The sequence below is a fragment of the Capra hircus genome, chromosome 26 (assembly GCF_001704415.2).
Source record: "Capra hircus breed San Clemente chromosome 26, ASM170441v1, whole genome shotgun sequence".
In the NCBI taxonomy this organism is placed as follows: domain Eukaryota; kingdom Metazoa; phylum Chordata; class Mammalia; order Artiodactyla; family Bovidae; genus Capra; species Capra hircus.
The window spans coordinates 33,079,888-33,105,398 of record NC_030833.1 but is presented as its reverse complement, the minus strand read 5'-3'; the positions used below and the strand labels follow the sequence as shown (position 1 = coordinate 33,105,398).

At 38.1% G+C, this 25,511-nt stretch overlaps 1 protein-coding gene and 1 pseudogene across 1 annotated transcript in view; one reads left to right on the top strand and one right to left on the bottom strand.

Annotated features, from left to right (window-relative positions):
• Positions 1–25,511, bottom strand: part of ARHGAP19 (Rho GTPase activating protein 19) — a 66,773-nt gene that overhangs the window by 27,033 nt on the left and 14,229 nt on the right. Inside the window, exons 2-6 of the mRNA XM_005698282.3 lie at positions 12,558–12,823; positions 11,563–11,643; positions 9,462–9,671; positions 6,169–6,395; positions 4,100–4,186 (exon numbers count right to left, since the gene is read on the bottom strand). Coding sequence (XP_005698339.1) covers positions 4,100–4,186; positions 6,169–6,395; positions 9,462–9,671; positions 11,563–11,643; positions 12,558–12,823 — 871 coding nt within the window. The remainder of the gene's footprint in view (positions 1–4,099; positions 4,187–6,168; positions 6,396–9,461; positions 9,672–11,562; positions 11,644–12,557; positions 12,824–25,511) is intronic.
• Positions 5,011–5,434, top strand: LOC102170110 (annotated as a pseudogene).

Genomic DNA, 25,511 nt, shown 5'->3' with positions numbered 1-25,511 from the left:
GAGAACATCCAGAAAGGAATGCATCCCTGCCAGCACCTTAGTTTTAGCCCAGTGAGATTGCTGCCAGACTTCTGACCTATAGAAACGTGAGATAATAAATCTGTGCTGTTTCAAGTCACTTAAAAAAAATCCTTCACAGTGAAGTACAACTTCACTGTATACTTGAATTGTGTACGCTGGACCAAGGGCAAGAGAATGGACTCCACAGATAACAGATCAGAAGGTGGGAAAGCTAAACTGTGAGATGCAATGAGATCTCTGTGATCCTATCTCTCTTTCAACTTATGAGTGGTGGGCCACAAAAAGTTAACCCCATGACAATGGTAGCAAGAGAACTCAAAAGAATGAGAGTTCTATTAGGAAGTGCACCTAGAAATTCCCCATTCTGATTCACAACTAGGGCCTTACTCTTCATATTCACAGTTCCTCTCAACTTATTCCTATAAAATCATGCTTTGGAACTAGTTCTTCCTCTAAATGAGGCGTATAAGAACTAATTTGAGAGACCTTTGCTCACCATTAAAAACTATGCTTTCTCCAGTTGTCCTCTGACTACTGCTCTAATTCACGTATCTAGATCTTGACTTCTAATTGATCATAATCTTTGACTTGGGCACCTAAGCCTCCCATACAGCCCTGACCCTTTGTTTTCCAGGCTACTAAGCCAAAGATTCTGACCTGTGTTTTCTATACTCTGAACTTTGGATCACACCATCCTGAATGGGTAAATTCTAGGGTGGCCTCCATGTTTTCATTCTGCATAACTCCCTCTTCCTAAGTGTGAACGGACTTGTGACTTGTTGCTAACCAATAGAATACTGGTGACGGAGTGTTACTCCCGTGATGACTGGGTTACATGATAGAGCTAAACAACTGTGATTAAATTATGAGATTATATTTATAATACATGATATATGTAATATATTTTTTATATATGTATAAAATACATCTCAATCTCCATCTTATTAGCACACACTAGAGAGACTCTCCTGTTGGCCTTGCAGACTATAAAGTAAGAAGAGAGACAAACTGAAGGAAAAACTGTTAAATAAAAAGGAACTAAAACTAGCCAGAGCAACTAGGCAAGCAAGAGAAGTAAGACAACCAAATTTGAAAGGAGTAAAATTATCTCTGTTCGGATGATATGATCTCATATGTAGAAAACCCTAAATATTTGATAGAAAAATTGTTAGAACTGGTAAATTCAGCAAAGTAACAGGATACAAAGTCAACACACAAAAATCAGTTGTACTTCCATATACCAACAATGAACAATCCACAAAGGAAATTAAGAAGACAACTTCATCTACATATACCATCAAAAAGAATGAAGTACTTGGAAATTAACCAAGGAGGTAAAAGATTGGTACAATAAAAACTATAAAAATTCACTGAAAAAAATTAAAGTCAACATAAATAAATGGAAAGACATCCCAGATTCATGGAAGATTTATTACTGTTAAAATGTCAATACTACCCAAAATAATCTATAGCACTTTCTATCAAGATTCCAATGATAGTTTTTGTAGAAATAGAAAAATCCATCCTAAAATTCATACAGAGTCAAAGGGACCCCAAATAGCTAAAACAATATTGAAAAAGAAGAACAATGCTAGAGGACTCACATTTCCTTATTTCAAAACTTACTACAAAGCTACAGTAATCAAAACAGTATGATATTGGCATAAAGACAAACATACAAACCAACTGAACAGAAGAGGCTCCAGAAATAAACCCTCATATGTATGGATTTTCAATAAGAGTGACAAACAAGACTATTCAATGGGGAAGGGCAGTTTTTTTAACAAATGATGATGGGAAAACTGGATATCCACATGCAAAAGGATGAAACTGAACCATTACCTAATACCATATACAAAAATTACCGAAAATAAATAAACATAAGACATAAAACAATAAAACTGTTCAAGCATAGGGCAAAAGCTTCAGAGCATTGGATCTGGCAATGATTTCTTGCATATGCCACTAAAGGCATAGGCAACAAGAGAAAAAATGGACAAATGGGACTTCATAAAAATTTTTTCAATTTTGTGCAGCAAGACACTATTAACAAAGTAAAAGCAATCCACTCAGTGGAAAGAAATATTTTCACATCATATGTCTGATAAGTGATTAATATCTAGAACATATAAAGAATACCTACAACTCAGTAACAAAAAATAACAACCAATTCAAAAATGGGCAGGAATTCTCTGGTAGTCCAATGGTTAGGACTTTCACTCCTGTGGCATGGGTTCAATTCCTAGTCATGATGATAAGATCCCACAAGCCACGCAGCATGGCCAAAAAAGAAAAAAAGAAATGGGCAAAGGACTTGAATAGACATTTCCCCAAAGAAGATATGCAAATCAGCAATAAAGACATGATAAGATGTTCAACATCACTAATCATTAGGAAAATGCAAATCAAAACTACAATGAGTTGCCACCTCACACCCAATAACACAGTTACAATCAAAAAAATCCCCAAAACAAAATAACAAGTGTTGCTGAGGAAGCAAAGAAGTGGGAATTCTCGTGTACTGCTGGTGAGAAGGTAAAACGGTGCATCAACTATGGAAAACAGTACGGCAGTTCTGTTAGGCCATATGACCCAACAATTCCATCTCTGGTACGGAGTCGCGCCTCGGAATCCAGAGTATTGGTTCTAGGATTTCCCCATAGATACCAAAATCCACAGATACTCAAGTTCCTTATATAAAATGGTGTAAGCTACATAATCTTCCTGCATACTTTAAATCATCTATAGATTACTTATAATACCTAATACAATATAAATGCTATGTAGTTGTAAATACAATGTAAATGATATGCCCAGGTTCAGAAAAGCATTATTCACAAGAGTTAAACATGAAGGCAACCCAAGTGCCCTCAACAGATAAGCAGAATGTGGCCTATGCAATGAGTGAAATGTCAGCCTTAAACAGGAAGGAGATTCTGACAAATGTTACAACATAGGTGAACCCTGAAGGCATGCAAAGGAAGCAAGCCAGTCACTAAAAGACAAATATTGCATGGCTGATCCCACTTTCATGACGCACTTAAAGTGGTCAGAATCACAGACAGAAAGCAGAATGGTGGTTGCCAGGGCCAAGGGGAAGGGGTGAATGGGGGAGTTATGGTTTAATGAGTTTTAGTTTTTCAACTAAACTAACTTTATTGTTTAATGGCATTCTAGTTTAGGAAGATGAAAGGAGTTCAAAAGATGGATGGTGGTGATGGTTTGTACAACAGTATGAATGTAATTAATACCACTGGCCTGTACACATATAGTAAATGTTGTCATATGTATTTTACCACTTTTTTTTTTAACAAATGCAAAACAAGGAACCAGAACAGAGGGGTCTTAAAAATTCTCAGCTTTTCCAGACGGCAAAAGACACTAAAATTAAGAAATTCACCATCAGGAAAGTACACTCTAAAGAAAAGACCAAGGATGTGACTGCAAAACCTTTTGCTAAAATACTGGAAACATCAAAAGGTCAAAAACATTCAGTTACACAAAGAGCCCTTTCAAAAGGGTAAAGGCGTGCCTCCCAGAGCCTCTCAATACAACCAGAGGGCCTCCAGGAAGCTGAAAGGTACTGTCCCTCAGCCTTCTCAGCAGGAGTCCATGGAAGAGAAGGGTTTATCTTCAAATTTATCTTCTGAGTGAATCTCACTAAAATCCACAAAGACCCACAAAGTTATTAAGAAAATTACGTTGGCAGAAACACTGCTAGTTTGTACTAAAAATGACTATGAATACAAGATAAAAGGAGGCTGTCAAATTTCAACTGGCAGGAAGCAGGCAGGATAAAACCACTACTCTGCTTCCAACATCTGCTGTTTTTCATGAAAAAGGAAGGATGACTCAAAGGGCAGAGCCAACAGTCCAGGAGGTGGAGCCCTGCTCAGCTCCCAGGTACCTTCATATTCTTCCCTACCTAGGTCATTCCCTCTCAGTTTTACCACTGTCTAATTTGGTTTCCAGTTCCAGTCAGGGCCTTTCTTACTTAGTCATCTTTACAGCCCTCTCAGGATCCCACCTTGCTCCATCTCTTTATCTTCTCACTATCCAAATCCCATTTATTACCTACCTTAAAAAGTTTCTGAGAGTGTTTAATCATAAAAGCCATCCCATCATTTAATTTTGAGATATTCTCTTGAAGGTCATTTGCAGTGGCCTATTCAGAGCAAAAGAAAGCAAAAAAGAGAGATGAAGAACTGGGAAGTGGAAGGCAGATACTCCCATTTACTTATTAATAAGCTAATTCTTTCAAATGTATGATAGCATCTATCGCCAAGAAAGTTGACTCTAATACAGTGTTTAATTCTGGAAAGACTTTTTGGTTCAGCAGGTTTCCACTTGAAATGATATAACCTAGGAAGAACCATGTGTCCCTGAAGTGACCAGGAAATCCAAGAGAACCAATTTTCCTTTTCTAATTCTGCCTGAGAATTAGACATGTATGCTGAAGATCATCCTTCCTGGGAAAAGGCACAAGAAGAACAGAATCCATACCAGTTACCAAGAACATTGCTCTCCAGAGAAACTAGTTTCTCCAAAGACAAAAGAGAACTGTCACTATGAATTGATGTTAAAGGTGACATCCGTTTCTTAAAAATAGTCAAATGGTCACTGACTCCCTTCTGTTTCCCCTGCCTCTTTTTTAAGCACTTCAGCGTCTCTACTATCCCAAAGCCCGCATTCTCAACATGTATCTTTGTTACTTAATGTCTGCTTGTTCTAAGACCTCTTAACTTTATAGTCATAGATCACTTGTTTATTTTCAGTCTCATTGAGCTGGTTCTAAAACTCTTTCAGTTATGAGGTTTTATCCCCTTAACATGGACAAATCTTGGTATGTAGTCTTTTTCCTCTCATATCCCTCCCCACATCAACCTTCCTCTGGGCAGAAGCTCTGTTTTATGAATGGACAGGAATATGAAACTACGGGCTTCCAGGTCAAGAATTAGTTTAATCTTTCCGCCATCTTTCCATGCCGCCAGAATGGTGTGCATGAATGTCCTGGCTGACACTCTCAAGAGTATCAATAATGCTGAAAAGAGAGGCAAACGCCAGATTCTTATTAGGCCGTGCTCCAAAGTCATCGTCAGGCTTCTAACAGTGATGATGAAGCATGGTTACACTGGTGAATTTGAAATCACTGATGATCACAGGCCTGGGAAAATTGTGAACCTCACAGGCAGGCTAAATAAGTGTGGAGTGATCAGCCCCAGATTTGATCTTTATGCAACTCAAAGATCTAGAAAAATGGCAGAATAACCTGCTCCCATCCCGTCAGTTTGGTTTCATTGTACTGACAACCTCAGGGGGCATCATGGACCCTGAAGAAGCAAGACGAAAACATACAGGAGGGAAAATCCTTGGATTCTTTTTCTAGGGATGTAATACATACAAATAAAATGCCTCAGCGGGGAAAAAAAAAGAATTAGTTCAAAAGACTATATAATTTACTTCTCACGTAAGTCACTAGGAAGGCCGTGGTCTCAGTTAAAGCACATTCAGGATATATATATATATATATATATATATATATATATATATCTATGGCTGAGTCCCTTCACTGTTCACCTGAAACTACCACAGCATTGTTAATCGGCTATACCTCAATACAAAATAAAAAGTTGAAAGTTGAAAAAAAAGAAAAAAAAAGAAGGACATTCAGCTTTATCTAAGGAGAGTACATCTACAGGATATAGAAAAGTTAGGACAAGGCAGCATCGCTCTATCTGAAAGCTCTTATCTAAAAGCTCAGTGACACTATCCTGTAAGGTCATACAGCTCTGGTTTAAATTCATACCATCTGATCTTCAGAAATCAATTTGATTTCCCAAGGCTTTCATGTTAAGAAGGAGTTTACATTGACCACCCAACATGAGTATTCTGGTATATTTAGTAGCTATTATCTTCCACTAAGAGTTTCCACTAAAATTATAATTTAGGTTTATCAGATTTATTTATAAGCGAGATTAACAGGAATTGGCGGTTTGATAACTCTTAAATGATCTAACAAAGTAAGTTCCTAACCTTATAAAGCTGAAGACCAGAACTTGGACCCTTGATAACCACACAAAGTACAGCTATAAGATGAGACCCAGCTCAAGAAAACCAAGCAGTCTTTCTGTTCCCCCCAACACTTACGTTTTTTGGCCATAAGACATGAGGTGCAAACATAAGGGCAAGGTTATGGGCGGACATCTTATTCTTGTCTTGTTTCTTTGCTGTCTGGTACAGGAGATCAAGCAGTAACTTCAGCAAGTTACGATTGGGTGGAGGGAGAATGAGGAAGAGCAACTGAAGAGCCTCGATTTGCCGTTCCTTATCTGGTACATTGGTCTTGTTTCCTTTATCATCAAACTGCATCAAATCTTGAGGATAAAAGAGATGATCGTAAGGGATGGAAAATATACAAGAAAGAAAAAAAATCAATGTTCCTACTATGTTTCATCCTCCAATAAGAGAAAGGAAAAAAAGAATCAAGTATAAACACAGATTATAGCAAAATAAATAACAAAATCTTATCAATATAATTTAATAATAAAAAGACAAAAACCCAGTCAAAAATAGGCAAAAGACTTAAACATTCCTTCAAATAAGATATACAAGCAGCCAATAAGCATTTGTATACTCGGTATCATTTGCTATCAAGGAAATGTAAATCAAAACCCCAATGAGATACTACTTCATAATCAGTGGTGTGAGTGAAGTAGCTCAGTTGTGTCCAACTCTTTGCAACCCCATGGACTGTAGCCCACCAGGCTCCTCCGTCCATAGGATTCTCCAGGCAAGAATACTGGAGCAGGTTGCCATTTCCTTCTCCAGGGGATCTTCCACACCCAGGGATTGAACCCAGGTCTCCCACATTGCAGGCAGACGCCTTAACCTCTGAGCCACCAGGACAAAGGTGTGGCTATAGTCAAAAAGACTGATAATAACAAGTGCTGGCAAGAATGCTGAGAAAATCAAACTCTTCTACAAGGACTTCTCTGGCAGTCCAGTGGTTAAGACTCTGAGCTTTCACTGTAGGGGGTACAAGTTTGATCACTGGTTGGGGAATTAAGATTCCACATGCCATACAGTGGAGCCGAAAAAAACCCCACCACTCTCCTACACTGCTGGTGGGAATGTAAAAAATGGTGTGACCACTGTGGAAAACAGCTTGGCAGTTCCTCAAAAAGTTAAACATAGAGTTATCACATGACTTAGTAATTCCATTCCCAGTTATATACTCAAGAGAAATTAAAATAGTCCACACACATCTCTGATAATGCGACCCCCTTCACACGTTCTCAACAAGATATTTTACTGCTAAAATACTATGAGAGTGAATCATGACCTGATACCAGGATGATCCAGGCAGCTCCTTACAGAGTTAGAATCATGGCTGCTTCTCTCACAGGCTATACAGGCTATCAATTAAAAACCGTCCCTGTTGCTGCTGCTGCTAAGTCGCTTCAGTCATGTCCGACTCTGTGCGACTCCGTAGATGGCAGCTGCCCACCAGGCTCCCCCATCCCTGGGATTCTCCAGGCAAGAACACTGGAGTGGGTTGACATTTCCTTCTCCAATGCATGAAAGTGAAAAGTGAAAGTGAAATCGCTCAGTCGTCTCCGACTGTTCGCGACCCCATGGACTGCAGCCTACCAGGCTCCCCCGTCCATGGGATTTTCCAGGCAAGAGTACTGGAGTGGGGTGCCATTGCCTTCTCCCCTAGATCATCAGAATTTCAAAAGACACTGAGAAACATTTGGGTATAATTCATATAGACCTGAAAATGATTACAGTGTGTTACTGAAGCTGTTTAACTTCAATTATAATTCCAGGTTTAGGAAAGGCAAATAATATCTCTAGAAACTGTCTCCTGTTAATACGAAATTGAAAACAAAAATCCCTCCCTGTTATCAGTAAGGCATATCAAATGCTACACCTGTGCCACACCTTAGTGTGATCTCAAAGACCAGTGAATCATGGGGTGGTGGAGGGGAAGTTTCAGATAACTGTACTAAATTAACTCAACAGGAAAGCAAACAGAGCAGGCATTATTCATGTTAACTCTTATAAAAAGAACTTATCAATATTTTCCATATCTTTTTCAAAGATCTAAAAACTTTTATTTCTCCCCAAAAAAAACTATAATGATATCGAGTGTTAGTCGTTCCGTCGTGCCCAAATCTTTGCAACCCCATGGACCGCAGCCCACCAGGCTCCTCTGTCCATAGGATTTTCCAGGCAAGAACACTGGAGTGGGTTGCCATTTCCTTCTCCGGGGGATCTTCCCGACCCAGGGATCGAACCCGGATCTCCTGCACTGCAGGCAGACTCTTTACCGCCTGAGCTGCGAGGGAAGCCAAAAGAAACTATAAAGCTGTATGATATTCTGGTAATATTTTCTCATTTGAATCATCTAAATTGTTCCTGGAAGTGCTAACAAAATCTAATCTTACTTTAGAAATTCAAAACCTATTTTTTTCTAAGCGGTAAAAATTATTCAAAAGAAAAAAATCTTCTATTTATTTTCCTTAAGGTTAGAAGCAAGAGAGAAAGGCTCAAGGGTAGAAAACTAAGTAAATACAGTATGGATGTTGATGCTGTGTGCACTTAGAGCCTATAGCGGCGCAACTGCTGTGCAGTTTAAGAATGAATTCCTTACCACACAGGCATGAAAGGAAAAGAGGAAACTACTTATGAGCTGAAAATGGAACATTCTCCAAGACACATTAAATAAAAAAAGCAAACCACAGAACCATGTGTATAACACCCTACCATTATATAAAAAGAGAGAAAAGAAATATATGCAGGTGTTTGTAAGTGTCCAAAACATCTCTGTAAGGACACATTAGAAATCAATAGTACTGGTTCTCTCTTGGAAGAAAAACTGAGTGCCAGGGAACAGAGATGGAAAAGAGGCTTTTCACTGCATACTCTTGGAAACTTTTGAATTTTAATTTGTGAGAATGTATTGCCTATTTAGAAAACAAACAAAATTATTTTTTAAACAGCAAATTTCCAACAGTAGAGATGATCTCAACTGAGGCATATTAATACTTAGCAAAAGTTCCAAACCAAGGCAAATACATCAGAACTGTGACCATTGATTTGGGTGTGTCAATCAATCCAGTGAAAAGCAGACATTAATTAAACAACTAAAATGTTCAAAGCACAATGCTAGGATCCATTAGGAACACAAAAATAAACAAAACCCAGACTGTATCTTCAAAGAGGTTTATTCAACAAAAAAATTTGACTAAATCAAATGTAACTAGCCAATGCTTATGAGGATTCAGAGAGCCCAGAAATATCATGAAGTGTTAACCAATATTAGCAGAAGTTACAAACAATACAATATTGTTGTTTACAAACAACAGAATATTCCAGATGACTTTACTAAATTGAAATAAATGTACCTACAGCCCCTTCTCACCTCCGATACTCACCAGCAATTTTGAGGTGTGCGTGAAAATGTTTATGTGTCAGCAGGGGCTCAGGTAACTCTCCTAGAAACATCTTCAGCAAGGTAGCAACATCATTTGAGTGAAACTCCCCTGATTCCAAGTCAATATCAGTTCCATTATTGAGAGCATCTCTTAAAATCTGCTGCCGGACACTATTCCCTGGTACTCTAAACAAACCCTCTACTCGTAAGTCTGTTTGGCATGGAAGAAGAACAGAGGACAGGAATAAAGAAATAGAGAATTATGATTAAAATAAGTCATCTATAAGACCACTTTATACTTGAAAGACCCTTCCAAAGACCCTGAAGGAGGAGTTAAGACCTACTGGCCCCTGGGGAAACTTATCTGAACATCCCTGAGCACCCGGAGATCTTCCAGGCTGAGAGATGGTCCACCCAGGAGTCACGGAACCTCCTGAGGCACATCTGCAGACTGAATTTTATCCGGTCTTTTTTTAAACTCTTATTGAAATATAGTTGATTTAAAATGTTGTGTTAGCTTCAAGTATACAGCAAAGTGAGATATATATATATGTGAACGTTGCTCAGTCATGTCAGACTCTTCGCGACCCTCTACACAGTCCATGGAATTCTCCAGGTCAGGATACTGGAGTGAGTAGCCTTTCCCTTCTCCAGGGGATCTTCCCAACCCAGGGATTGAACTCAGGTCTCCCACATTGCAGGCGGATTCTTTACTAGCTGACCACAAGGGAAACTCATATGTATATATTAGATTATTTTGCATTATAGGTTATTACAAAATATTAAGCATAGTTCCCTGTGCTATGCAGTAGGTCCTTGTTGGTTATCTATTTTATATACAATAGAGCTTGAAAAATAAGCTGGAAGGAAAGCCACGTCTTCCTGAAGTCCCCTTCCCATGAGCCATCCCAGACTTTGTTGGAGGGGCTGAGTTCATCTGTAGAGGTTCATTGCTTCTATAAACAGTTTCCCAGCCTAAAATGAATCGAGGGTCTCTGCACTATCCCAGGAATTAGAACTCTAATCAGTCAGATCACCTTTCCATCTAAGAGACTGCCAGAAGCTCAGTCATTCCAACTAAACCATTCTTCCCTTCAACCTAGATTCTAAACCCTACTCTAGGGTTAAAAAAGATTCTAAACCCTAATCTAAGGGTTAAAAAAGATGAGACACGTTTCAGTTTGATCTGGTAGAAGTATGAAAGTTCCTGTTTTCAGCTTAGGTATGTATTTCTTTGAATAGCTCCTTAATTCAGGTTTCCAAGTTGAAATGCCCACCAGCCACTCTGGCAACAGTAAATGAATGAACAGGAACCCTAACAAACTGGGAAGCACCTACCTGTGCTCCAGATGACTGCACCCCAGAGGCCACAGGGCTCAAGTATGCTAGATCTTCCTGTTATCCAAAGAAAGCGGGAAACCTGGACTTTTCCCATTTTAAAAGACTGGAAACTAGTTTTATTTTTAACTTAATCCTTTGCCAAACAAAACATGAAAGTAGATAACTTAAGCCCTTAGGCTGTCAGTTGGTAACCTCTGCTCTAGCTCCCAGCACAATGTCCCAGGGAGAGCAAGCCAAAAATAACCATTAGTGTTGAATTCATCATGGCATCACATAAAGCCACACACTGCATATACACTCAGCTGTGCCAAGTACTTAAAGCAATGACATAACCAGTATGACTACTAAAAAAGGGAAAAGGGAATTAAGTTGAGTGTATTTTAATCAGAGAATTTTAGAGTTGAAAGGTCTCTTTGGTGATAAATTATCATCCCTGGAATAAATGTTGAGACTCTTTAGAAGCAATGTATTTCTGCCAGAAGAAATGCCTCTCTTAATCGAGGGTGAAATGTGATTTCACAGACACTATCTAATGTGTGTGTATATGTGTGTGTGTGTGTGTTTGAGAGTATAAAGCAAATCAATACATGAGATGAAATTTATAAGGAAATTTATCGAGAAACATGCCACCTGAAATTATCATTGATTAGTGTCTCTGTTAACGGTTAACTGACACCTACTAACTCAAGGATATTAAGCTCCCAACAGAAAACTGACAACTGTTCATTAACAAAGAATGAAAACATTTCAAGTAGTCTTACTCTTGTGTAGATATTCAATTAGTTGGTATATCTGGGCAATGCCTTCCTCTGTCAGTGGGGATCCAAATACTACTCCTTTTTCTGAAAAAAGCCATACAATAGAACAAGGATATATTTTCCACAAACAGTACAAAATCAGCATACTTAAAATCATTATACCCCTCAAGCATCCTATGTTACAGTTGAGCAAGTATGTTCACATGGTCAGCACAAAAAAACTTTACGGTTGGAAGTGCATCAGAAAATGCAATCAGAACACCTTTCAATCAACTCTCTGCAAGTTTAATCTTAGATAGTAGGTTCCCTGAAGGCAAAGACCATCTTCTTCTTTAATTAACAATACTTGGAATATTGATATTTAATTTAAAAACAAACAAAAAATAGAACTTAGACCCATGAGTATCAGAACATGATGGATTATCCACTAGAGTTGGTATAGGGTCTAATCTGTTATGTTTAAACTTTTTTGCTGCCCTCGGGATTTCCTTATATTTAATAAAACAAAATAGAATCTCTTTCACATCTTATCAAAAACAGTATAAATAATCATAATTTATGTATATAAAACTAGTAACTTATTTCTGAGAAGGTTTTTTGAGTGATTCATAAGTATTAATACTTGCCTTACCAAAGCATTCTATGGAATGGAAACATTAGAGAACTACCGCAATTAGAAAGCGGTCTAACTTTCTTTACTGCATTCACCAGCTGTGTAACTTTGTTCTTTTAATATTGTTTTAGTATAGTATTAATAGAGCATGAAAATCAAGGTGCTCCTGATAACTATGTAAACTAATCATATATGCTTTAATTAATCTAGGTAATTTTTATAATTTTTATCAATATTACTTAAACTTTTACTATTCATGTAATGAAAAAAAATGACTAAAAAAAATGCTTTACAATAATAGTAACTCCTCCACGAATGTGCAAATGTTCAGAGTAGAGCCCAGGAAGCAACTGAGACCTGCCCCCTTCACAAACACAATTCCTACCCTTTCGCTTGAGAGACATTAGAGACCGGAAGAATCCTGATGCTGGGCCCGCCCCGCCAGGCAACTTAAGGTCCACTTCTCCCATCAGCTGAGCCAGCTCGGTTCCAGGCAGATCGATAAGTCTTGTAATATTGCTGACCACCAGCTCAGTGAACACCTCGGGTTTCTCATGCCGGAGCTTCTCCACAAAAAAGTCAGGATTGAAGATAATGGGCTGACTTTGAAGGGAAGAGTCATTGCAGATAACAAAATTGCAGATAGCTTCACTGAAAACAATGAAACAGAAGAATCTTTGAGAGGATCATTTTTATATGCGTTTTTCATTCCCCCTCAACAACACAATCATTCATTCTTTCTGTGGGCTCATCTGCATATACCAGTCTTTTGAAAACCTAATACTTAATCTGTTGACTGCACAAAGGAGACAAGTGGGACTTGCTGCTGTTTAGGTTATACCCACACAGATACTCAGAAATTTAAAGAAAAGACATCAGATAACCTCTATGTTATGACCTGAATTTGCCTCTTAATTTTACACATTCAGTTTACAAGAAGATAAAACCCGTACAGCCTCCTGAGTCTAATAGTATTTTAGAATTGGCAGCCACGTAGACCACATTTCCTTATTAAAAGTTAAACCCTAAACCATCATCATTGATAAATACTTTTAAAACATCAGACCTGCAGCTGTTCCCCCTAACATGGCAATGGGCAATTATTAAATTAAGGCCTTCTTGGATGTACATGCTCAGTCGCTTCAGTCACATCTGACTCTGTGTGACCCTATGGACTGTAGCCTGCCAGGCTCCTCTCTCCATGGGATTCTCCAGGCAAGAGTACTGGAGTGCGTTGCCAAGCCCTCTTCCAGATCTTCTCAACCCAGGTATTGAAACTGTGTCTCCTGGGTCTCCTGCATTGCAGGCAGATTCTTTACCACTGAGCCACCGGGGAAGCCCCCTCTTGGGAGTACACCCAGCACTATATGGTATTTCCCATCCAGTGATCAATTGCTGATAGTACCACAGTCGGGCTACTGGCAAATGCCTCAGAAACCACATGACAGTAAGGATGAGGCTACTGAAGAGATAAAACTGTATCTAGTATAACAGACATTTTGAAGACATTTACTCTACCCTTAGGGTTTTTTGGTTCCTAGGTCCCTACACAGACAGGTGTTTCCTTATAATCAGTCCCTTTCAGTTGAGCCAAGTATCCCTGGATTCTGTTCCTCATAACCAAAAGCCTTCACTAGAATGGAAGGCACTTACAGGTATACAAAACAGATATTCATTCAGCCTTGCCCAGGTTCAGAAATAGGTTTTATTTTAAAATCCTTCGTTCTGGATGTCTCTGGCCCATCATCTAAGTCCAAAGTTTGCTCAAGGTCCTTCCACTCTAAGGCACTTGGAAAAAAATTCATATTTTGTTTCTTCTATCTCTTCTATCACTGAGTAATACTCAGCAGATATGTTCTGTTGGCCCCTGATCTTACCTGGTTTTCCACTCCTACATTATCTTGGCTATACTTCTGGAAAAGCTCCTTTGACTCTCAGAAATACTTTCTTCCTTATTGTTTTCTAATACGTAATTACTAAATTCTTTTTACTTTTAACATGTACATATAAGAACTGTATTATTCCATCTCTTGTAGCAGAGATATCACCGTCTGTTTGTATCTATTATCAATTATCTCTAATGGCTTGTTCTAATTCTTATTGTATAAACAGTCATCTATTATACAACCAATGAGCACATGTAACACAAGCTAGAAAGAACAACTGATAACATCTGTCAGGCAAAGCTGAAATTTACCTGACTCGATCAAATAGTCCCATAATAAAACAATCACAACTTACAAGTTTCCACAACACCCTAGCTACCAAACCTCTGTTCCAGGAAAAATGATACCTCTACATATTAAATACAACTAATCTCTAAGACACTTTACCAATACTACCTGGATCTCTCTTTTTTTTTTTTCCCCCACAGCATGTTTGGATCCTAGTTTCCCTGCAGTGGAAGCACACAGTCTTAACCGCTGGACAGCTAGGGAAATTTTACAAAGATCATTTTTAATTTGTATAATGAAAACAAGGTGTGGTTAAACTTCAGAGTTCATCTCTATGTCCTTGAAAAGTTATTACCTAGTTTTAATCAACAGCCCAAGTCTTCAGTTGGTGACTACTAAATCTCTTTCTTTTCTCTAAAATGATAATATAAGAATTCACATAAAACTTAAAAATTATAAATATGTGTTCTCAAGCCAAAGTCTTAAGAAAGAGAACTAAAAATGCTCTTTCCTCAACCTTTTTACATACTAAGGCTAAAGATGCCAGTGATTTAAAGATGCCAATGATTATGATATGAGCCAATTAAAATTAAAAAGAATATTCATCCTAAGTCATTGACAAAGCCTCTTTTTATTTTAACTGTTGGCTTATTTCAGTCACGATATGAGTCAATAGATTATTATTTATAATCACTGCCAATGAGAAGTTACTGCTGTACTGAGAGTGCCAGAAAACCATGAAATGGATCAGCACCAAGAGTCTTACAATTTATCAAATCTAAGCTTTTACGGCCGTCACATCTCTCTTAATTCTGAAAAGAAATTTAGATCAAATTAATTCTACATATAAATGAACATTAACAGCATCTATTATATTCCTAAAGTAGACATACATACATACATATAACCTCCAGACCTTCAGTTTATTAATATCCAGAGTAAGACTCAGTTGAGATTCCAAAACTTACATCAGAGTTGACCTTCAGGCACTAAATTGGATCAAATACACTAGTAGAAAGGAGCCAGAAGCACAAAACCCTACATACAGTGCTTCTCAACAGAATCCTTTCTGACTTGCAGTCTGTTCCCTCACAGTTAGAAGAGGTGGGAGAATGAGTAAGTTCAAGGCTGCCCCTACCTATTTACAAGGAATACAAGAAAAAGATAGCTAAGGAGTCCTAACCCAGAAGTAACCAGTAAGCAAGCTCAGTTTCTTTTCCCCTTCCGCTTTTTCTCCCTTTCCTTCCCATAATCATTTGGGAAGTGAAATGAAATCACTTTTGTTTTGTCTCACTTTAATTTCTTTAACCTAATTCTTTTTCGTCCTCTTCCTCACTTTTTCTGAGTGGAGTATGTGGTAAGACAAAACTGGAGAGAAATGGTTAAAAAAGAAGTAAAATGGAAGATAAGAGAAGGAAAAGACAGATATAGTAGGTTATGGTTTTAAATTATCCCCATATCACAAAGTCTCTTTCCATGGAATACATAGTACCACAATGTAAAGCTAAGAATATCAAGGAACATGGTCAAGAACTTAAGAGAAGGGCTAAAGAAAATAAATAATTAAATAAATACTATTATTAAGCAAAAACCACTTCCTCCCTCTACAGTAACTAATTTTAAAATGAACTGTAAAGTTTGTTCAAGTTTAAGAAAAAAATTAATTTCTTACATAAGTGCTGAAAGCTTCTGATGAGGCATTGGTAAATCGAAGAGACAGGAAAAAAACTTTCTCCTTGTTTGCTGTAACAAAGAAACCCTCCTTTCCTTGCCCTATCACAGCCTACACAAATTCCAGATAAGTTAGAGGACACAAGGCACATTATGTGGCCTGAAAGGCAGCATTTCTTAGGACTCTTAAGCATTCATCTGCAAGTAGGAACAAAATAGAAATTAAAAACTGGACCAGTTAATTATATTTGCCAACACGTAGATGAAGCTCAACAACAGTCTCCCATCACATTGAACACTGTCTTAGACAAAACAATCACACAATGTAAGAGTATAAGGACAAGCACATAAAGGCAAGAGAGGTCCCTACACAAAAAATAAATTCCAGACAGAATAAAGATCTAAATATAAAGAGTCAAACTTGGAAAAAAATAAATTAATGAGGCAGAGGAAAGCATTCTTAAACACAACATAAAATGTACAATCCACAAACAAAAGACTGAAACATTTAACTAAGTCAAAATTTTAAATGTCTGTTCAACAAATGATATTATAAACAAAGTCCTTGAAAAATGAAGGCACAGTACCTCTAGAGAGGGGAAGTGGATGAAAGGACAGGAGTGGGAGAGAACCTTTCCACTGTATGTCGTTTTGCATTTTCTGGATTTTTTATTCAAGTGAACATATTAACACTACTCACTCATAATAAATAAATAAATTTAAAATTTTTAAGTATTAATAAAAGATAAGCCATAAGCTGAAAAAAAACTTTTATTCATAAAAAGGATTAGTATTCAGAACTTACCAATATGACTAAAATTTATAAGAAAAACACTCAAAGAAAATTAGTCAAAAGATATGACCAATAGGGTCTAAATAACTGATAAATATGAAAATAATCTTAACTTTACAAGTTAAAAAGGTAAAGCAAATTGAAAAACGGTATCTTCCCCCATCTACCATTTTGGCATAAACTATCAGATTCAGTGAAAGTGAAAGTCGCTCACTCATGTCCGACTCTTTGCAACCCCCAGGACTGAACAGTCCTTGGAATTCTCCAGGCCAGGATACTGGAGTAGGTAGCCGTTCCCCTCTCCTGATGTTCCCAACCCAGGGATCGAACCCAGGTCTCCCACTTTACAGGCAGATTCTTTACCAGCTGAGCCACCAGGGAAGCCTATCAGATTCAGGTGATACCAGATTAGGGTAGTATCTTCTTATTAGTTTGCTTAGGGTTATTTATTTATTATCCTAACTCTGTGCTTCAGTTCAGTCACTCAGTGATGTCCAACTCTTTGCGACCCCATGGACTGCAGCACATCAGGCTTTCCTATCCATCACCAACTCCCAGAGCTTACTCAAACTCATGTCCATTGAGTCAGTGATGCCATCCAGCCATCTCATCCTCTGTCGTCCCCTTCTCCTCCTGCCTTCAATCTTTCCCAGCATCACGGTCTTTTCTAGTGAGTCTGTTCTTCGCATCAGGTGGCCAAAGATTAGGAGTTGTAGATTCAGCATCAGTCCTTCCAATGAATATTCAGGACTGATTTCCTTTAGAATGGACTGGCTGGATCTCCTTGCAGTCCAAGGGACTCCAAGAGTCTTCTCTAACACCACAGTTCAAAAGCATCAATTCTTCGGTGCTCAGCTTTCTTCACAGTCCAACTCTCACATCCATACATGACTACCGGAAAAACCATAGCTTTGACTAGACAGACCTTTGTTGGCAAAATAATATTTCTGCTTTTTAATATGCTGTCTAGGTTGGTCATAGCTTTCCTGCCAATGAGTAAGTGTCTTTTAATTTCATAGCTATAGTCACCATCTGCAGTGATTTTGGAGCCCAAAAAATTAAATCTGTCACTGTTTCCATTGTCTGTCCCATCTATTTGCCATGAAGTGATGGGACCAGATGCCATGATCTTAGTTTTCTCAATGTTGAGTTTTAAGCCAACTTTTTCACTCTCATCTTTTGCTTTGATCAAGAGGCTCTTTAGCTCTTCTTCACTTTCTGCTGTAAGGGTGGTGTCATCTGCATATCTGAGGTGATTGATATTTCTCCCTGCAATCTTGATTCCAGCTTGTGCTTCATCCAGCCCAGCACTTCGCATGAATATGTGCTTAGTGTTATGAAAATTTGTTGAGAATCATATAATTTTTCTCCTTTGTTTATGTAGTGAATGGCACTAATTAATGTTAAACCAACTGGGTATTTCTAGAATAAACCCAATATTGTAATGATATTTTATCATTTTTATATACTGCTGAGTTTGGTTTGCTGATTGTTTGTTTAGGTTTCTCCACATATGTCCCAAGTGAGATTATCATGGAATTGTCCTTTCTTATATTTTTCTCCATTGGGTTTTATACCAAGTTTGTGCTGGCCTATCAAAGTGCGTTGGAGACTGTGTCCTATTTTTCTATTCTCTGAAAAAGTTTAAGTGCTATTGTCATTTCTCCCTTAAGTGATGGAATTGGCTGATGAAGTCATCTGGACCTAGAGTTTTCTTTGTAAGGTTTTTAATTATATTATATATATTCAATTTATTTTGTGTTACAGAACTATTCAAATTTTCTATTTCTTTTTGTATTAATTTTGATAAGTTGTATATTTCTTTACTGGCATAAACTTGTTTGTAATAGCCTCTGAGGAACTTATTAACATGTCCAGGTTCCATAGTGATCTGCTCATCCTTGTTCCTGATACTGGTAATTTTTTTTAAATTTATGGATCTTATTAGAGATTTATCAATTTTTATTACCATTGTCAAGGTTCCAGTTTGGGGGTTTGCTGAATTCCTCTATTACATGCTTGGTATTTATTTCACTAACTTCTGTTCTTATCTTTATTACTTCCTTTCTTCTTTACTGGACTCAGGATAAGGTGCTACAAATCAGTGGGGAATGAATGACCTTTTCATTGAATGGTGCTGAGACATCTGGACAACTATAGGGGGAAAAAGCGAAAATTGACACCTATGTCACTATGCTGCTGCTGCTAAGTCGCTTCAGTCGTGTCCGACTCTGTGCGACCCCACAGACAGCAGCCCACCAGGCTCCCCCGTCCCTGGGATTCTCCAGGCAAGAACTGGAGAGGATTGCCATTTCCTTCTCCAATGCATGAAAGTGAAAAGTGAAAGTGAAGTCGCTCAGTCGTTTCTGATTGTTAGCAACCCCATGGACTGCAGCCCACCAGGCTCCTCCGTCCATGGGATTTTCCAGGCAAGAGTCTGGAGTGGGGTGCCATTGCCTTCTCCAAAACAGTTCCATATGTCCACCTAATGAATTATAGCTATCTTTCTTCAGTTCAGTTCAGTCGCTCAGTCGTGTCCGACTCATTGCGACCCCATGAATCACAGCACGCCGGGCCTCCCTGTTCATCATCAACTCCCAGAGTTCACTCAGACTCACGTCCATTGAGTCAGTGATGCCATCCAGCCATCTCATCCTCTGTCGTCCCCTTCTCCTCCTGCGCCCAATCCCTCCCAGCATCAGAGTCTTTTCCAATGAGTCAAGTCTTCGCATTAGGTGGCCAAAGTACTGGAGTTTCAGCTTCAGCATCATTCCTTCCAAAGAAATCCCAGGGCTGATCTCCTTCAGAATGGACCGGTTGGATCTCCTTGCAGTCCAAGGGACTCTCAAGAGTCTTCTCCAACACCACAATTCAAAAGCATCAATTCTTCAGTGCTCAGCTTTCTTCACAGTCCAACTGTCACATCCATACATGACCACAGGAAAAACCATAGCCTTGACTAGACGGACCTTAGTCGGTAAAGTAATGTCTCTGCTTTTGAATATGCTATCTAGGTTGGTCATAACTTTTCTTCCAAGGAGTAAGTGTCTTTTAATTTCATGGCTGCAGTCACCATCTGCAGTGATTTTGGAGCCCCAAAAAATAAAGTCTGACACTGTTTCCACTGTTTTCCCATCTACTTCCCATGAAGTGATGGGACCAGATGCCATGATCATAGTTTTCTGAATGTTGATCTTTAAACCAACTCTTTCACTCTCCTCTTTCACTTTCATCAAGAGGCTTTTTAGCTCCTCTTCACTTTCTGCCATAAGGGTGGTGTCATCTGCATATCTGAGGTTATTGAGATTTCTCCCGGCAATCTTGATTCCAGCCTGTGCTTCATCCAGCCCAGCGTTTCTCATGATGTACTCTGCATAGAAGTTAAATAAGCAGGCTGACAATATACAGCCTTGATGTACTCCTTTTCCTATTTGGAACCAGTCTGTTGTTCCATGTCCAGTTCTAACTGTTGCTTCCTGACCTGCATACAGATTTCTCAAGAGGCAGGTCAGGTGGTCTGGTATTCCCATCTCTTTCAGAATTTTCCACAGTTTATTGTGATCCACACAGTCAAAGGCTTTGGCATAGTCAATAAAGCAGAAATAATGTTTTTCTGGAACTCTCTTGCTTTTTCCATGATCCAGTGGATGTTGGCAATTTGATCTCTGGTTCCTCTGCCTTTTCTAAAACCAGCTTGAACATCTGGAAGTTCACGGTTCATGTATTGCTGAAGCCTGGCCTGGAGAATTTTGAGCATTACTTTATTAGTGTGTGAGATGAGTGCAATTGTGCGGTAGTTTGAGCATTCTTTGGCATTGTCTTTCTTTGGGATTAGAATGAAAACTGACCTTTTCCAGTCCTGTGGCCACTGCTGAGTTTCCCAAATTTGCTGACATATTGAATGCAGCACTTTCACAGCATCATCTTCCAGGATTTGAAATAGCTCAACTGGAATTCCATCACCTCCACTAGCTTTGTTCGTAGTGATGCTTTCTAAGGCCCACTTGACTTCACATTCCAGGATGTCTGGCTCTAGGTGAGTGATCACACCATCGTGATTATCTGGGTCATGAAGATCTTTTTTGTATAGTTCTTCTGTGTATTCTTGCCACCTCTTCTTAATATCTTCTGCTTCTGTTAGGTCCAGACCATTTCTGTCCTTTATAAAGCCCATCTTTGCATGAAATGTTCCCTTGGTATCTCTAATTTTCTCAAAGAGATCTCTAGTCTTTCCCATTCTGTTGTTTTTCTCTATTTCTTTGCATTGATCACTGAGGAAGGCTTTCCTATCTCTTCTTGCTATTCTTTGGAACTCTGCATTCAGATGCTTTTATCTTTCCTTTTCTCCTTTGCTTTTCACTTCTCTTCTTTTCACAGCTATTTGTAAGGCCTCCCCAGACAGCCATTTTACTTTTTTGCATTTCTTTTCCATGGGGATGGTCTTGATCCATGTCTCCTGTACAATGTCACGAACCTCAGTCCATAGTTCATCAAGCACTCTATCCATCAGATCTAGTCCCTTAAATCTATTTCTCACTTCCACTGTATAATCATAAGGGATTTGATTTAGGTCATACCTGAATGGTTTAGTGGTTTTCTCTACTTTCTTCAATTTCAGTCTGAATTTGACAATAAGGAGTTCATGATCTGAGCCACAGTCAGCTCCTGGTCTTGTTTTTGTTGACTGTATAGAGCTTCTCTATCTTTGGCTGCAAAGAACATAATCAATCTGCTTTCGGTGTTGACCATCTGGTGATGTCCATGTGTAGAGTCTTCTCTTGTGTTGTTGGAAGAGGGTGTTTGCTATGACCAGTGCATTTTCTGGCAAAACTCTATTAGCCTTTGCCCTGCTTCATTCCGTATTCCAAGGCCAAATTTGCCTGTTACTCCAGGTGTTTCTTAACTTCCTACTTTTGCATTCCACTCCCCTATAATGAAAAGGACATCTTTTTGAGGTGTTAGTTCTAAAAGGTCTTGTAGGTCTTCCTAGAACCGTTCAACTTCAGCTTCTTCAGCATTGCTGAATAAGCAACCACAAAGAAAAAGCTCAATACATTTGAGTTCATTAAAATAAGAACTATGTTATCAAAAGACACCATTAAGAAAGTGAAAAATATATCTACAAAATATATGGTGGGAAAATATATCTACAATATATATGGTCAAAAAAGGCTCATAACCTGAATATATACAGACTTCGTACAATCAAAATGAAAAAATAAATAAATAACCAACAGAAAAACAAGCATGAGATTTCAAGAAACTCTCATTTTAAAAACTACTCAATACCACTAGACATCAAAGAACTGCAAATTAAAAATCAATGACATACTATCATCCAACAGAATGGCTAAAATGGACAATACCAAGGATTAGAGAAAATAATTCTAACTATAAAGAACTCTAACCATAAAGTAACTCTTTTATACAGATAGTGGGGCTATAACTATTTCATCTTATCTACAGTATTAATGAACATGTATACCCTATGAGCAACAATTCTAAAAACATGCCTAGCATGTGCATGCAGCAACATGGGCACCAAAAATCCCAAGCAAGAATGTTCACTGATACATTAATTTCTAAGCAGCCAAAACTGGAAGCAAAATGTCCAGCAGAATGGTTTTTAAAATGTGGCATACATAATAGCAATTTTAAAAAATTTTTATTTACGTATTGATTTATTTTTGGCTGTACTGGGTCTTCCGTGTACTGCACTTTTCTCTAGTTGTAGCGAGCAAGAGCTACTCTTCATTGCAGTGCATAGGTTTCTCACTGCAGTTTCTCCTCTTGTTCCGGAGCACAGGCTCCCCGGCTTCAGTAGCTGCAGAGCAAGGGCTCAGTAGTTGCCGCTCCCGGACTCTAGAGCACAGGTTCAATAGTTGCGGCCCATGAGCTTAGTTACTCCGCAGCATGTGAGATCTTCCTGGATCAGGGATCAAACTCGTGTCTCCTGCACTGGCAGGCGGATTCTTCAATAATGGCAGCTTTCATAGCAATGAAAAAGGACACAGTCCAGTTACATACACAGTCATGAATGAATCTCACAGACAACTGAGCAAAAGATGTCCTTCTCTCTCTCTCTCTCTCATACACACACACAGACACACAAACTACTTACTATATAGTGCTATTCATATCAAATTTTAAAACCAGACAAAAAATATAGTTTGTAGAGATAAGTCTCCAATCTACAATGGTTCAACTTACAATTGTTAACTCTATGATGGTGTGAAAGCAATATGCATTCACTAGAAACTCTACTTCAAATTTTTGAATTCTGATCTTTTCCTGGGCTAGCGATATGTAGTACAATACTGTTTCGTGATGCTGGACAGCAACAACGAGCCACAGCTCCCAGGTAGCCACGAGGTCATGAGAGTAAACCAAAACATTTACAACCATTCTGGTTTTTGACTTTCAATACAGTATTCAATATAGTACATGAGATTAATACTTTATTATAAAATAGTCTTTGTGTTAAATGATTCTGGCTATAGGCTAATATGAGTGGTCTGAGCATGTTTAAGTTAGGCTAGGCTAAGCTATCATGTTCAATAGGTTGGGTGTATTAAATGAATTTTCAACTCTATTGTAAAGCAAGGAAGAATTATACTTGCTTAAGTAGCAAATTGTAGAGAGAAGCAAAGATGTATTTACCATTCAGGATAATGGTTACCTTTGGGGGTTAGTGATTATGAGAAGACAAGAGGGCATAAGGAGAGTTTCTGGGGTGCTAGCACTGTTTCGGGAAAAAGTATTAGGCTGTGGGGAAACAGGAGTGATTCATTTGAAGTAAATATGGAAAATGCTGAGATTTGTTGAACCTGGGTATTAGAAAGAGTATTGATTATATTGTACGTATAACCAATATCTTTCATGACAATTTTTTTAAAATACCAAGTATAGATTTGACCTAAATCTTGCTACAATTTGATGTAAATATCATAGAAAATCAAAATACAGTTTATAATAAAGGTTAATTTTCTCATCATAAAAGTTTTTGCATAGATGGCTAGTACCAGGAGAATTAGTAGTTAAGTATAAAGGCAAACAGAGATAGCAAAGACTTCAGTATTTAAGAGCATATACCAGGGCATTCAAAGCCAGTGCTCTGGGACAACCCAGAGGGATGGGATGGGGAAGAAGGTGGGAGGGGGGTTCAGCATGGGGGTACACATGTACACCTGTGGCTAATCCATGTCGATGTATGGCAAAAACCACCACAATATTGTAAGGTAATTAGCCTCCAATTAAAATAAATAAATTTTTTTAATTAAAATAAAGGACTATAAGAATAGAAGAAAAAAAAAGGCATATACTAAGCAACCATCCCAAAGAGTAACAGAGGCAAGACTTATCCCTTAAAAAGGGTATTTTTTAATACCAATAGTCTGCAGTGATTACTTTTACCACTAGATGGAACTCTACATGTAAGGTGATATGCTTAGTGAAGGACTGGAAACAAAATCCACAGCTGAAAAATCAATTACATAAAAATGAAATGCAAGTGCTTTTGAGGCATTTTGAACCCATGAATCTGTAAAATTCAAGGCAGTGGGGGAAAAAAAAAAACCTGTATCCTACAGATGTATCTTTTGGCTGACTACTACCAAAAATGCATACCCACAAAACTAAATGTTTCCTCCCTAGTGAATTGCTTAACTTGATTTGTTCTCCAAGAACCACAATCTTGGCAACATCTTTCAAAATATGAGCTATATTTAAAGTTGTTTAAACCTGACTTACCACCCTGAGAGAAGTATGCACTCTCTTACTATGTTTTCAACCTTAGCTGTGAAACATGGCTTTAAATGTGTCACTTTATTGAAGAGCTGTTAGATATGAATACATACAAGTATTAAACAAGAGGCTATTATTTCTCCCTTTTTCTACCTGCCAAAGTTAAACTGGTACGAAAGTTGTACATAAACAAAAAGGATAAAGCAGGCTCCAAGTGTTCAAGCCAGCAGGTTTTTTATAACACAGGTTTAGGTTGATAAGTAGTACCACAGTTTTTCAGGAAATAATATTCAATTCCTTAAACAAAAATTTTGAAACACTTACATCCCAAGATCTGCCCTTAAGAGTAGCTGTCCAGGGTTTAGTAATATGGACCTCTTATCACTAATTTAGACTTCAGTAGTCTACAAAAATATATTTGGCCCCTTTATTTGATCCCAACGTGAACTCATTTCAGACTATTAGAGCAACTTTATCTGAATTAAAGTGGCACATGAAGGAATTCCTGATCGTTCACCCTCTTAACCTAAACATTCTGCAAATGTGGTCAAGATTTTAACCCTATGAAATGACAATGGAAAGTTCTCAGTCTAAAAGACTAATTTGTCTTCCTCTGAGTACCAATAATGCAAGTTAATTAACATATATTTAATTTGTCAGTTTTTATCCCTTTGGGTGTCACAGAATTGGTATTAATTCTGTTGCTGCCACTTCACTTACTTTTTGTCATCAAGACTGGCGAACAATTGGAAGAAAGTTTACTTGTACTGGAAAAGTAACATAAAAATTCCCTATTTATTTGGAGAAAGTTCTATAGGATGCTCACTGACAAAAGAGTATCTCTCTTATCATTACATAAAAGCTGTTTACCCCTCAAAAAAGTACAGTCAAAGCTTCGGGAGACTCTTTTCCTATAGACTTTAAATGCCATGAGTCTCAGGCAATTAAAACCAAAGGA